Raw genomic sequence first — 15,123 nt, 5'->3', positions numbered from 1 at the left:
TGGGAGATTGAGAGGGAATAAAACCATAATGTACTCTTAACAATTCTGTGATTCTATAATTCAGCTATTTCTTGATATCACATTGAATGAATCAAATAGACTGAAGTGCGGCATTTATAAGTTGGAGACCTCATGAGGAAGCAGAGCAGGATCTTTCACTTGGTATTTCTAGCTGAAGATGGTTGCAATTGAAACTTACCTTTGCATTAATTTACAGGACTCCCTCATCATTGAAGATGGGTATATTTGGGGAGCATCTACCTCTATTAATTATATTGTTAAATTATTAAATTATGATTTTTTTAAAAATCTGGAATTAAGAATCTATGATAACCATGAAATCTTCGTTGATTATTGAAAAAAACCCATCTGGTTCAATGCCCTTCAGGAAAGGAAATCTGCCATCCTCACCTGGTCTGGCCTTCATGTGACTCCAGACCCATAGCAATGTCATTGACTCTCAATTTAGCTCTCTGAAATAGCCTAGCAAGCCATTCAACTATACAAATTGCTACAAAGTCTCAAAGAAATGAAACCAGGCAAATCATCTGGTACCAACAGCCCATTCCAAATCCACAACCACTTTCATATGGAAAGACAAAGGCAGCAGATATATGGGAACACCACCACTTTCAACCTTCCCTCAAGCCACTCATGATCCTGCCTTGGAGATATATCACAGTTTCTTCACAGCCACTGGGTCAAAATCCTGGAATTCTCTCCGTAAAGGCATTGTGGGTCAACGCATAGCAGGTGGACTGCAGCAGTTCAAGAGGCAGCTCACCACCACCTTTTCAAGGTCAACTAGGGATGGGCAATAAATGCTGGCCAGCCAGCAAGACCCTCATCCCACAAATGAATAAATAGAAAACAAATTGTTCAATACCACTCACAATTGAATGCAATAGAACCGTGGAGCTTCGATCTAATTCACTGGTTGTCCGATCACTTAACTTTGTCTATTGCATGCTGCTACCACTATTTGACATTCAAACAGTCTTATGTTATGGATTCATTGGTTTTATGATAATGGTAGTTGGGGCATATGTATTGAGTATAGGAGTTGGGAGGTCATGTTAGGTCTCTGTTGGAATATTGTATGCAATCTGGTCTCCTTCCTATCGGAAAGATGTTGTGAAACTTGAAAGGAGTCAGAAAAGATTTACAAGGATGTTGCCAGGGTTGGAGGATTTGAGCTATAGGGAGAGGCTGAACAGGCTGGGGCTGTTTTCCCTGGAGTGTCGGAGGCTGAGGGGTGACCTTATAGAGGTTTACAAAATTATGAGGGGCATGGATAGGATAAATTGACAAAGTCTTTTCCCTGGGGTCGGGGAGTCCAGAACTAGAGGGCATAGGTTTAGGGTGAGGGGAGAAAAGATATAAAAGAGACCCAAGGGGCAACTTTTTCATGCAGAGGGTGAAATGGAATGGTACGTGTATGGAATGAGCTGCCAGAGGATGTGGTGGAGGCTGGTACAATTGCAACATTTAAGAGGCATTTGGATGGATATATGATTAGGAAGGGTTTGGAGGGATATGGGCCAGGTGCTGGCAGGTGGGACTAGATTGGGATATCTGGTGGGCATGGACAGGTTCGACCGAAGGGTCTGTTTCCAAGCTGTACATCTCTATGACTCTATGCTGAATACAACTTTGCTGCTCAAAATCGCCCTCAGTAAAGGATGTTTAGTTTTGAAAGCTAGACCAGTTAGCCCTTAGTTGTGCCACACAACACAATGGCAGATATTCTCATTCTCAGACTGTGCAGTGGTCATTTCCACCAATACTGTCACCCATCAATGCATCGGAGGCAAGTAGCTGGGAAAAGCAACATCAAGTTGGCTTTGTCCTCTTGTTGGGTTCCCTCATCATCTACTGCATACCCAGTTCAGCAGCTCTGCCCTTCTCTCGGTCAGCTTGGTGAGTAATGGTGCTTCCAAACCACTCTTTGAAACTGAAATTCCCCAACCGGAGTACATTCTGTGCCCTTGCCTATGATCAGTGTTTCTTCAAATTGGTATTCAACTTAGAATAGTACCCGCTCATCAGCTGTGGCTTTGTACTGATGGTTGCCTTAACCATGGCCTGACGTAATGAGATTTCATCGGGTCTAGAGTTAAATGTTGAGAACTACAGAGGTGACTCCCTCCTGATTGCATACCACTGTGCTACCACCTCTAGTGGGTCTGCCATGCAGATGGGACAGGCCATAAACAAGAACAGCAATGTTGTCGGGATCATGCACATACTCACTAAATTGTTACCTGCAGATGAGGTCAGGCTGATGCTTACCTTATCTGTGGGGGAGCTCTTCCAATTTTGGCATAAACCTCCTGATGTTTAGAAAAAGGACTGTGCAAAATCAAGAGTGCTGAGTTTGCCATTGTCTTTCTGACGCCTAGGTTGACAGTGGGTTGTTTGACTGGTTTCATTCCTTTTATCCTCTCTAGTGGTTGGATACACTTGGATAGCTTGTCAGTCATTTTAGAGGTGATTGAAGAGTCACGTTGCTGCAGGTCTGGAGATCAGGCCAGCTGACTTCTTTCCCTCAAGGACATGAGTGAACCAGATGGATTTTTATGGCAACTGAGAATAGTACCATGGTCACTGTGAATGAAACTATCTTATAATTTTAATTTAATAAATTAAAATTAATTTCACCTACTGCCATGGTGAGATTTGAACCAATGTCCCCAGAGCACTAAACATAAACCTCTGGAATCGTAGTCCAATGACATAGTCCACTCGATTCAGTCTTGGCAAAATGTGCTTTCAGTACTACTGTCAGTATTTTTGTTGATAAATTGTTCCTCACCTAACCAAAAGTCTCCATTGTCTATTTATACAGTGGATGCAAAAATCTAAGAATAAAAATGACGGAGAGGAAGCTGAATAGGAGGAGTAGGGGAGATGGTATACATTAAACAGTCAATTATATCCTTGATCTTGAAAGAAGAGCAACAGTTTGAGTAATGTATTTTGTGCCAAAATTGGGAGAGCTCCCGCACTAATGAGTTAAGCATGAGCTCGACCTTGTCTGAAAGGTATTACCGAGTATGAATAAGACCCAGACAACACTGCCATCCTTGAGTATGACCTGTCCCATCTGCAGGGCAGATCCACCAAAAGGTAGTAACACAGATGTATACAGTTTTTGCCACAAGAAATGCATTATATTTAAAATTGTTGTGAGGACTTTGGTTTTGAAGAGTTGTTGAAAGTGGATTATTGTATTTTAAGTTTTATGGAAATAGCCAAAGTGGCTTACTTGTTTAAAAGAAAAGGTAATTATTGACACTCGAGTCTTTTTTAAAAAAAACTAGTTTAATCTACATTAAAAAATAGCCTAACCTAAAACAGATGACTGGTTTGCTCTGCTGAAGATGCCTTATGGGAGTGGCTGACTTGAAGAGATTCTGGCTTCAGATGATTCAAGTGAAGGAAAGCTTGTTAAAAAAACAAGCTGAGTTATAGGAAGCAAAACACAGTGTTTCAGAAGATCAGCAGATCTGGCAGCATCTGGGGAAAGAGAAACAGCGTGAATGACTTGCATCAAAAGTTCCAAAGAGTCATTGGACTCTAAAAGTTCACTTTATTTCTCTCTGCCAGACCTGCTGATCTTTTCCAGCAATTGTATTTTTAATTTCAGAATTCCAGACCCACAATATTTTACCTTCATTGGAGTTAGACAAAAGCTTGTGAAGCAAAGCTGCCCAGCTGATCTCCCCTACTTCAAAATAGAAAACCCTCCTGTTGAATTCAGTGTGAAACTGGTGTTCTTTCTAAAGAGTGATTGATATAACATCTTACACTGCATTTCCTGAGCAGCTGAATCTGCAACTTACAGACAAATGTGATTTTGTGACTTGATCACATGAGAACTCTCAAGAATAAATTACCGTTCAAAATGCTTTTTCTTCAAGAAAACCAATCTCTACAGTGAAAGTTGTGTTCTCAATTCCAAGAGGGCATGTGATTTGTGCGTTTTGGGATACTGAGGAGGATAGGAATTTATACTTCTCTATTTCTGCCTGTGAACATCATTCAATAAAGACACAAAAATTGGCGAAATTTTGTTTTGATAGCATACCAATAATTGAATTTATTAAGAAACAAATCTGATAGATCTTGTTGTATAAAACACATGAACTATTTAATTGATTTTCTTGTAACTTATCTTAGTAAGAACTAAATTATTTTTATTTTATGTTGTGACCTGTGGAGTAGTGAGAGGAGTGAAACTGAGTACTCCTCTAGCCTGTTGTAATAGCATTGACTGTTACTACCTAATTATTAGTTAGCATCCATTGATTATCCTTCAGAGTCCAAGGTAATTACATACCCTGTAGCAATTCTACAAAATAAAAATCTCTTGAACAGTCGCAAGATATTTGAACAATCAACTTAAAGTTTCCATACCCATGGCAAGTGGAATATCTGTCCAGTTCAGGGCACATTTCTGAGTGCAGACTCCATCCTTATTCAGTACCACCGTTAAATCATCTTGCCCAACTGCCACCTTTTGGTCATCCAAAGGAGTCACAAGAGGCTCCAGTTGCTTCCCAGTTGGGAAAAGCTCCTTTATTGAACCTTTTCCATCCAACTGTTTAGAAGGGAGGCAGGTTATTCATTGTTTGAATTGATTCAAAATAATTTAAATCAAGGTAACTTTAAACAAATAGCTTTTAGACATACTAACAACACAACTGAATTTACTAATACATTTCCAATCCATAGTAAATCCACTGTGGAGATGAGCAAATCATGCTGCACAATCACATTCCTCCAGATACTTTGTTCCTGATTCGAACTGTTTTGAGAAAATAGCTAACTGTGTTCAAGCAATTCCTAACAAGACAGCAAGGCCATCACTCTCAAATATCCAAAATAAAGATGGAAATTCTCAGCATTCTACCAGATAACAAATCATGTAAGTTCTTGTCTCCCGCTAACTCAGTCAGCAAGTTTGAAATGATGATCAGGGACTCGATTGAACATCTGCTGTTCTACGCTCAAGTAGCAGGAGACATTTCTTTGTGTGGCTAAACTAGCCAACTATTCTGTTTCTCCACCTTTTGAGGGGAGGCACTCCAACTTCTTCATTCCACAATTTACTGAAATCTAAGTACCTTCTGGTTGCAATACCTCTGATTGTTAGGTTGATAACCCAGTAAGTTGCTTGAAGAATGTTGTCCCAAGCCAAGTATACATGCTCCACTTTGCAACTACATTTAATCAAATGCGACTCTTCCTCCTTCTCACCCTTCCATAAGTGTGCAGCCTTATGTTTTAAAGGTTGCATTATGTTTAACATTTTAACTTTCAGTGAGCTTGTGTATTCAGCAACTAGATGGTAAATGAAATTTCAGAGAACTCTTTAGCCCACACTTGTGCAGAAAGAACTATTCAAGAATATTCATCCTGATGAAGTATTATTTTAAGATATTAGCATGAACAATCATTGGTATGAATACGTTCTGCTCAGAAGAATTAAATAAACTTAAAATAATCTATGCTTTTATCATCTCCAATGAGATGTTAAGAACTGCCCACATCTGTGTCATAGCCAAATGTGTCACAGAATCAGATACGCAGTACAGAAACAGACCCTTCGGTCCAACTCATCTATGCTGACCAGACATCCTAATCTTACTTTGTCCCATTTGCTAGCATTTGGCCCATGCCCTTCTAAATCCTTTCTATTCATGTACCCATCCAGGTAATTTATAAATGTTGCAATTAGATCAGTTCCCACCACTTCCTCCGGCAGTTCATTCCATATATGCACCACTCTCTACTTGATAAAGTTTCCCTTAGTTTCCTTTTAAATCATTCCTCTCTTACCTTAAACCTAGACCATCTAGTTTTGGACTCCCCCACCCCTGAGGAAGAGACCTTGTCTATTTATCCGATTCATGCCCCTCATGATTTTACAACACTCTGTAAGCTCATCCTTCAGTCTCTTACACTCCAGGGAAAATAGCCCTAGCCATTCAGCCTTTCCCTAGATCTCAAACTCTCCAAACCTGGCAACATCCTTGTAGTTCTTTTCTGAACCCTTTCAAGTTTCACAACATCCTTCCTATAGCAGGAAGACCAGAATTGTACATAGCATTTCAAAAGTGGCCTAACCAATGTCCTGTACAGCCTCCACAAGACCTCCCAACTCCTGTACTCAATTCACTGAACAAAGGAAAGCATACCAAACGCCTTCTTCACTACCCTATCTACGTGCGACTCCACTTTCAAGGAACTACGAACCTGCACTCCAAGGTCTCCTGGTTCAGCAACACTCCACAGGACTTTACCATTAAGTGTACAAGTCCTGCCCTGATTTGTCTTTCCAAAATGCAGTAGCTCACATTTATCTAAATTAAACTCCATCTGCCACTCCTCAGCCCATTGGCCCAACTGATTCACGTCCCGTTGTACTCTGAAGATAACCTTCTTCGCTGTCCACCACACATCAAATTGTAGTGCCATCTGCAAACATATTAACCATACCTCCTATGATCACATTCAAATCATTTACATAAATGATGAAACCCATAGACTCTGGGAGGAGTTTTACTATGAAGCATGCTTTTACTGCTGACACTCTTGTGAATGGCTGCATAACTTCCTCCATTTTGGACTAGTTTAAAATTGAAGATCAACAATTATGTTGCGGTGTTGATGCATTTTGGGAATTGTTGAAACATATTCAAAGTATTAATACAACAATGGGATGGGGAAGAAATATAGCAAATCGGACCAGGAGAAAGCCATTCAGCCCTTGAAGCCTACTCTGCCATTCAATACGATCATGGCCAATCATCCAAGTCAGTAGCCTGCCCCCACTTTCTGCACTTATGCTTTGATCCCCTTTGCCCTAAGAACTATTCTCAACTTTTCCTGGAAAACATTAAATGTTTGGCCTCAACCACTTCCTATGGTAGAGAATTCCACAGGCTCGTCATTGTGTGAGAGAGAATGTTTCTTCTCATCTCAGTACCAAATGGCCTGCAGAGAACATGTGACAAGTGCTCCATTCACAAATCATTCTAAGTCACAGCAATGTTTTTGCATTTAATACTGTTGGCTGCATTTAGACGGCTTTGTCCATCTGGTGGGCAAGTACAAGTTTTTTAATTAATGCTTTGTACTCAGCCAAAACTTGTCAATGAACAAGGCAAAATGGTTTCCTAGAGTGGAGAATATCCTGGCACACAATCTATTAGCTACAGTTATACTTTTAAATCAACCTGTTCAGAGACGTTCTTACACACCTTTGGAAGAGGTGATGGGATTTGAACTCAGGCCTCAGGCCTCCTGCCTAGAGTGAAACACTACAAGAAGCTACACTTTTATAGTAACCAGAAGCAATAGATTGGTAAACAATCTAGTGAAGCAGATCACTTTAGTGAATTGGAGATGACTGAAGAATATCATAAATGTCTAGGATAAACAATGCAAAGCCAGCCAGATTATACGACCATTCCAAGTCTCAATCACATTTTGTTTCACAGTCATAACAACCCTTGATTTGGAGATGCCGGTGTTGGACTGGGATCTACAAAATTAAAAATCACAACACCAGGTTATAGTCCAACAGGTTTAATTGGAAGCACTAGCTTTTGGAGCACTGCTCCTTCATCAGATCGTTGGGGAGAATAAGATCGTAAGACAGAGAATTTTCAAAAGATTACATTGTGATGTAACTGAAATTACACATTCAGAAATATTTTGATTGTTTGTTAAGTCTCTCATCTGTTAGAATGACCATGATAGTTTCACTTCTTTCATACGTAAATCACAAAACCTTTTTTAAAAGTTACATTCTCAGGCTAACTTAACAATTCGTGTCAGCCAGGTAAAATGCTGAAGGCGTTAGCCCCTGCATTCCCTGTCTGTGCCATAATGTTTAGACTGATTCTAATTGAAAAAATGAGTTAACATTGTTCAAAAACTGCATGAATCCATGTAAAACTAAGTACAATATGACTCTGCAAGTACAAATTCACCCCACAAACATACATGTATGTGTGCATCCATGCACATGGGTTTATCTGGGGTGGGGCTGTTGAGAGTTCTGAGAGAGAGAGAGAGAGAGAGAGAGAGAGAGAGAGAGAGAGAGAGAGAGAGAGAGAGAGAGAGAGAGAGAGAGAGAGAGAGAGAGAGAGAGAGAGAGAGAGAGAGAGAGAGAGAGAGAGAGAGAGAGAGAGAGAGAGAGAGAGAGAGAGAGAGTGAGTGAGTGAGTGAGTGAGTGAGTGAGTGAGTGAGTGAGTGAGTGAGTGAGTGAGTGAGTGAGTGAGTGAGTGAGTGAGTGAGTGAGTGAGTGAGTGAGTGAGTGAGTGAGTGAGTGAGAGAGAGTGTGAGAGAGAGAGTGAGAGAGAGAGAGTGTGAGAGAGTGAGTGTGAGAGAGTGAGTGTGAGAGAGTGAGTGTGAGAGAGTGAGTGTGAGAGAGTGAGTGTGAGAGAGAGAGAGAGAATGAGAGTGTAAAGGGGTCTATATCTGTGAGAGGGTGCATGTGAGTGTGCGGGAGTGTGTGTGTCTGTAGGAGCATGTTATGATTGCCTGTGCGAGTGTCTGTGTATAGGTGTATCTGTGTTTCTGCAGGAATGAGTGTGCGTGCGAGTGTAGTGCAATGGTGGTCACCTGTAGTGTGACATGAAACCTACGTCCTGGTTGAGGCCCTCCCTGTGGGTACCGAACTTAGCTAACAGCCTCTGCTCGGCCACTTTTCGCTGCAGCCTGTCCCGAAGTCCGCCTTGGAGGATGGTCACCCGAAGGTCCGAGGTCGAACATCCTGGACCGCTGAAGTGTTCCCCAAATGGGAGGGAACACTCCTGCCCGGTGACTGTTGTGCAGCGCCCATTCATCCGTTGCCTTTGCTCGGTCTCACCAATGAACCATTATCAGGGCATCCTTGCCTGCAGCATATGAGATAGACAATGTTGGCTGAGTACCCACACGTAATGATGGCATCCACATCCACACACTCTAACATGTCATGCAACGCCTACCGTGACAGGGTCATATGCAGTTGTTCTGAAAGCCAGGCAGTTTGCTACGAACAATATTCTGTTTGAGATATGGTAGTTGTTTAAAGGCGAGCAGTGGAGGTATGGGAAAGAACTTGGTGAGGTGCTCTTCCTCAATGATAATGTGTTGCAGAATATGGCGTAGTTTTTCAGCTCCTGGGAAGTACTGGACAACAAAGGGTACCCTGTCGGTTGCAGCACACGTCTGTCTCCTGAGGAGGTCATTGCGGTTCCTTGCTGTGGCACATTGGAATTGGCGGTCGATGAGTTGAGCATCGTACCCAGTTCTTAGGAGGACATCCCTAAGTACTTCCAGGTGCCAGTCACATTCCTCCTCATCTGAACAGATCTGGTGTACACGTAGGGCTTGTCCATAGGGGATGTTTTGGGTGGATGCTGGAGAAGTGTAGCATTGTGAGGTTGTCTGTGGGTTTGCGGTAGTATGTGGTGCTGAGGTGTCCATCCTTGATGAAGATACATGTGTCCAAGAATGAGACAGATAGTAGAGAGTAGTCCATGGTGAGTTTGATGGTGGGATGAAACTTGTTGATATCACTGTGTCGTTTTATCAGGGACTCCTCGCCATAGCTCCAGAGGAAGAAAATGTTATCAATGTACCTAGTGCTTAATGTTGGTTGGAGGTCCTGCGTAGAGAAGAAGTCTTGTTCGAACCTGTGCATGAGGATGTTGCATATTGGGGTGCAAATTTACTCCCCATGGCTGTTCCATGTGTCTGGGTGAAAAACTGCTTGTCAAAGGGAATACGTTGTGATCGAGGATAAAGCGGATGAATTGTAGGACGGTGTTCGCAGATTGGCAGTTGTTGGTATTGAGTACTGAGGCTGTTGCTGCGATGCAGTCATTTTGGGGGGATGCTGGTGTAGAGTGCTCAAACATCCGTCATGATGAGGAATGGTCCTGGTTTGATTGGTCCGGGGGTGCCGAGTTTCTGTAAGAAATCCTTGGTGTCGCAACAGACAATGGGTTTCAAGATGCCTTTGACATAGCCGGAGAGATTCTCACACAGTGCCCCATTGCCCGATATGATGGGACGTCCTGGTGTATTGGCTTTGTGCATCTTTGGAAGGCAGCAGAAGTCACCTACATGAGAAGTATGTGGGATGAGGTCACGTACCGAACTCTGACGGACTGGATCCAAAGACCTGATCAACGTGTTTAATTCATGGGTGTGTTCTTTGGTCGGATCAGCCGGTAGTTGCCTGTAGTGTTCCTGGTTGTGCAGTTTTTGGTACACTTCCTTGCAGTAATCTGTTCTATTCTGAATGACGATGGGTCCTCCTTTATCTGCTGGTTTGATGACAATGTTGCGATTAGTTTTGACAGCATGGATGGCGTTGCGTTGTGAACGGGTGGTGTTTTCCATTACTTTGTGGGTATGGCTGATGAACCTGGCATTTATATATTTCCTAATGGTTTGAGCATACATATCAAGCCCAGGGCAACGGCCCTCTGGTGGGGTCCAAGTTGACTCCTTCTTTGGTCACTTGTCTACAGATCCCTGTGATGACTGCTCCAGTTCGTCAGTTGGCTTGTTGGGACCACCGCTGGCACCTTGAAATAATTCCTGAAGTCTCATTTGTCTAATGAACTCCTCCGTGTCTGCTGCAAGAACCAAGGGGTCCATTTTGGCGGGGCAGAAAACTCATTTTTTAAGATTAGAATCAGTCTAAACCTTATGGCGCAGACGACAGAACACAGGGGGTTAGCACCTTCAACATCTTATCTGGCTGACACCAATTGTTAAGTTAACCTGAGAAGATAACTTTTAAAAAAAAGTTTTCTGATTTATATATGAAAGAAGTGAAACTATCATGGTCATTCTAACAGATGAGAGATTTAAACAATCAAGGTGCGGATTACTGAAACAGGGATACAAGATGAACCAGACTGGGAGTTAAAATGTCCAAGGATACTCAATATTCCAAAAGGATAGACCAGAAGGAGCAGGAGGTGAAGTTGCTTTATTAGTTAAGGATAACATCGAGACTTTTAAGAAATGATACTGCCACGAGGAACCAAAATGCTGAATCCATCTGGGTGAACAGAAGGCAGAGAATAAACCAGGAAATAATGACGGCTTGTGAGAAGGGCACAATGGTATATTGGTGATTTGAATGTGCATATTGATTGGATTAATCAACTTGGTAAGGGGAGCCTCAAAGAAAGGTTCATAGAGTGTATGAGAGATTGTCTCCGAGAGCAACATGTCATGGGGCAAACCAGAGAACTCCTCCTCTGATGCCTGCCTTGAAGAAGTTTTCCTCCTCTCAGCACTGTCCCCATGACTTGTCCTACCTGCCTATCTCCTTTTCCACCTATCCACTCCACCCTCTCCTCCCTGACCTATCACCTTCTTCCCTTCCCCCACTCACCCATTGTACTCTATGCTACTTTCTCCCCACTCCCACCGTCCTCTAGCTTATCTCTCCACGCTTCAGGCTCACAGCCTTTATTCCTGATGAAGGGCTTTTGCCCGAAACGTCGATTTTGAAGCTCCTCGGATGCTGCCCGAACTGCTGTGCTCTTCCAGCACCACTAATGCAGAATCTTGTTTCCAGCATCTGCAGTCATTGTTTTTACCAACCACAGAACTGGCTACTTTAGATTTGGTATTATGTAACAAGGAAGGATTGATAAAATGTCTTGTAGTTCAGGATTCTCTTGGAAGGAGTGACAACAACATGCTAGAGTTTCAAATTCCGATTAAAAGAGTGAAGACTTAATTGCATAAGAGAATTTTAGTGCTGGGCAAAGATAATACAGGCCTGAGGAAGAAGTTGTTCCGTGCAGGCTGGGCAAAAAATATTAAAGGGAAGGACAACTGAAGAATACTGACATATGATTAGGGGTAGTCAACATGGTTTTGTAAAGGGTAGGTCGAGCCTCACAAACGGTATTGAGTTCATTGAGGTGGTGACCAAACAGGTGGATGAAGATGAAGCCATTAATGTGGTGTGTACGGATTTCAGTAAGGCGTTTGATAAGGTTCCCCACGGTAGGCTACTCCACAAACATGGAGGCATGGGATTGAGGGTGATTTAGCGGATTGGATCTGAAACTGGCCAGCTGAAAGAAGACACAGGGTGGTGGCTGATGGGAAATGTTCATCCTAGAGTTCAGTTACCAGTGGTGTACCGCAAGGATCTGTTTTGGGGTTACTGCCGTCTGTCATTTATATAAATGATCTAGATGAGGGTATAGAAGGATGGGTTAGAAAATTTGCGGATAACACTAAGGTCGACAGAGTTGTGGACAGTGCGGAAGTCTGTTTCAGGTTACAAAGGGACATAGATAAGCTGCAGAGCTGGGCTGACAGGTGGCAAATGGAGTTTAAGTTGGAAAAGTGTGAGGTGATTCACTTTGGAAGGAATAAACAATACTGGACTAATTAAGATTCTTGATAGTGTGGATGAGCAATTATCTCAGTGTCCATGTTCATAGATCCCTGAAAGTTGCCGCCAAGGTAGATAGGGTTGTTATGAAAAATGGTATGGTGTGGTAGTTTTTATTGGTAGAGGGATTGAGTTTCGGAGCCATCAGGTCATGTCATAGGTGTACAAAACACTAATGCGGCTGCACTTGGAGTATTGCATACAGTTCTGGTCACCGCATTATAGGAAGGATGTGGAACCATTGGAAAAGATGCAGAAGAGATTTACCAGTATTTTGCCTGGTATGGAGGGAAGGTCTTTTGAGGAAAGGGACTTGAGGCCATTTTTGTTAGAGAGAAGAAGGTTGAGAGGTGACTTAATAACAGTGAGAGCCTGTTTCCTCAGATGGTGATGATTAGCATGAGGGGACATAGATTTAAATTGAGGGTGATAGATACAGAACAAATGCCAGAGGTAGGTTCTTTACTCAGAATAGTAAGGGTGTGAAACTCCCTGCCTGCAACAGTAGCAGACTTGCCAACTTTAAGGGCATTTAAATGGTCACTGGACAAACTTATGGATGATAATGGAATAGTACAGCTTAGATGGGCTTCACAGGTCAGCACGACATTGAGGTCCGAAGGGCCTGTTCTACACTGCACTACAATGCTCTATAAGGCATTGGGGAGACCACACCTGGAATATTTTGTTCAGATTTGTTCTCCAAACTTCAGGAATGATAGAATTCATACACAGAATCCCTACAGTATGGAAACAGGCCCTATGGCCCAACAAGTCCACACCGACTCTCTGAAGAGTAACCCACCCAGAACCATTCCTTCTACCCTCTACTTACCCCTGACTAATGCACCTAACCTACACATCCCTGAACACTATGGGCAATTTAGCACAGCCAATTCACCTAAAATGAACATCTCTGGACTGTGGGAGGAAACCAGAGAAACCGGGGGAACCCACACAGACAGTCGCCAGAGGCTGGAATCAAATTCAGGTTCCATGGTACTATGAGGGAGTGGTGCTAACCACTGAGTCACTGAGTGATGTGGTTGCAGTTCACAGGAGGTTCACCAGATTGATTCAAGAGATGAAAGGGCTGTCATGTAAGGAACAGTTGAATAGCTTGGGCTTGTTGGAGTGCAGAGATGGGAATCCGATTGAGGTATATGAAATGCTGAAGGGGATTGATAAGGTGTATGCTGTGCAGATGTTCTCTCTTGTGGGATAGTCTCGAACAAGAAGCCATAGATATAGAGTGAGAGGAGGCAGGTTCAAAACTGAGATGAGGAGAAACTACTTTTCTCAAAAGATTGAGAGTCTGTGGAACTCTCTGCCCAGAGTGGAGTGGAGACAGAATCAAAAAAGGTTCAAGAAAGAAATTCTGTTTCTGATGAAAGGCAGGATAAAGGGCTATGGGGAGCAGACAGGAAATGGAGCTGATATCATGATAAGATCAGCTATGATCATGTTGAACGGTGGAGCAGACTCCAAGGCCTGAATTGCCTACTCCTCCTTGTAATTCTTATGTCTTCAATATGATAAATTTGTTAGGTTACAAATACCCTCTCTGCCCATTCCCCATCACATGTTTCTGCAGCTCCATTCGGCTTTATTTTGCACACCTGACAAGATTAATTTTTTTGTGAAGTATCATGCTCAAAAACTTCAAACTACATACCCTGATGAGATAATAATCCCTTTTAAAGCCCACGCAGATAGAATTTTCACACCAAGCCATGGACTTAGGAACATCAGGAACGCTGAAATCTGCCTGTAACAAAGACAGATGATAATTGGTTTTGGTAGATCCCTCATTCTTTGAATGCACTTTAGTTAGTATTGCAATATGTAGGATCAGCTGCGATTTGCGGTTCAGTAGGCTGGTCTGAAACTTAATACAATATTACCATGATACACTGTTCTCTCTCTTACATTTCAATTGCTTCTTTTGTCATAAAAACTATCAAATTTGTCTGTACTCTGCTTTTGCTACTTACTGAAGAATTTGGCTCACACACCTGAACAAACAATATGTGCAAGAAAATAGGCCACCACATAAACAACAATACCACTTATAAGATCCAATTTTGGTCTATTTAGGAAGCACTTTAGATATATAGGGCTAGATTTAATTCAGCCCATCATGGTGGGCACCATGATGACTGGGGTCAGTGACAGAGTAAAGGTTCTTTAAGTATTTGATCACATTGCCGGCTGAGCCAGCAGGCATTTCTCATCACTAAATGTTCTTGACCATACAGTTGAGGTGTGTTCTTGAACCTCTTCAGTCCACAGGAGTCAGGCATATCGACAATGCCACTAGGTAGGGTTGATGTAGAATTTCACCAAGGAACGTCAGTTTACTTTATCAACGAGGCAATCCTCTCCCTCCAGCCTCTGAGTTGGCAGCACACTGCATCACAAACCAGCTGTCCACAGCAGTAGTGGTTATCATTCATTACAAAATGTGCGGCTGCACACCCCCTCTTATGTTCTGCATATGCTGATCATAACATTTGCTTCCGGTTCTGGATGTTGCTGCCACACACAGGCCTCAGAGGCCTGGGCAATTATCAAAAAAAAAATCAGAGGGAAAGCTGGTGGTTGCTCTTTTTTTAATATAACAAAAGTTTTGTTTATAACTCATTGAATCATAGAATTCCTAAAGTGTGTAAATGGGCCATTCGGCC

At 42.4% G+C, this 15,123-nt stretch overlaps 1 protein-coding gene across 1 annotated transcript in view; it reads right to left on the bottom strand.

The window, feature by feature from the left end:
• The window catches only part of LOC140476554 (vam6/Vps39-like protein), a 100,480-nt gene that overhangs the window by 54,416 nt on the left and 30,941 nt on the right, over positions 1-15,123 (bottom strand). The window contains exons 7-8 of the mRNA XM_072569337.1: positions 14,112-14,204; positions 4,420-4,603 (exon numbers count right to left, since the gene is read on the bottom strand). Of these exons, the coding sequence (XP_072425438.1) occupies positions 4,420-4,603; positions 14,112-14,204 (277 nt within the window). The remainder of the gene's footprint in view (positions 1-4,419; positions 4,604-14,111; positions 14,205-15,123) is intronic.

This window comes from Chiloscyllium punctatum, chromosome 4 (genome assembly GCF_047496795.1).
Source record: "Chiloscyllium punctatum isolate Juve2018m chromosome 4, sChiPun1.3, whole genome shotgun sequence".
Classification (NCBI taxonomy): domain Eukaryota; kingdom Metazoa; phylum Chordata; class Chondrichthyes; order Orectolobiformes; family Hemiscylliidae; genus Chiloscyllium; species Chiloscyllium punctatum.
The sequence above is the reverse complement of the archived record's forward strand: the minus strand, read 5'-3'. Positions and strand labels throughout refer to the sequence as shown.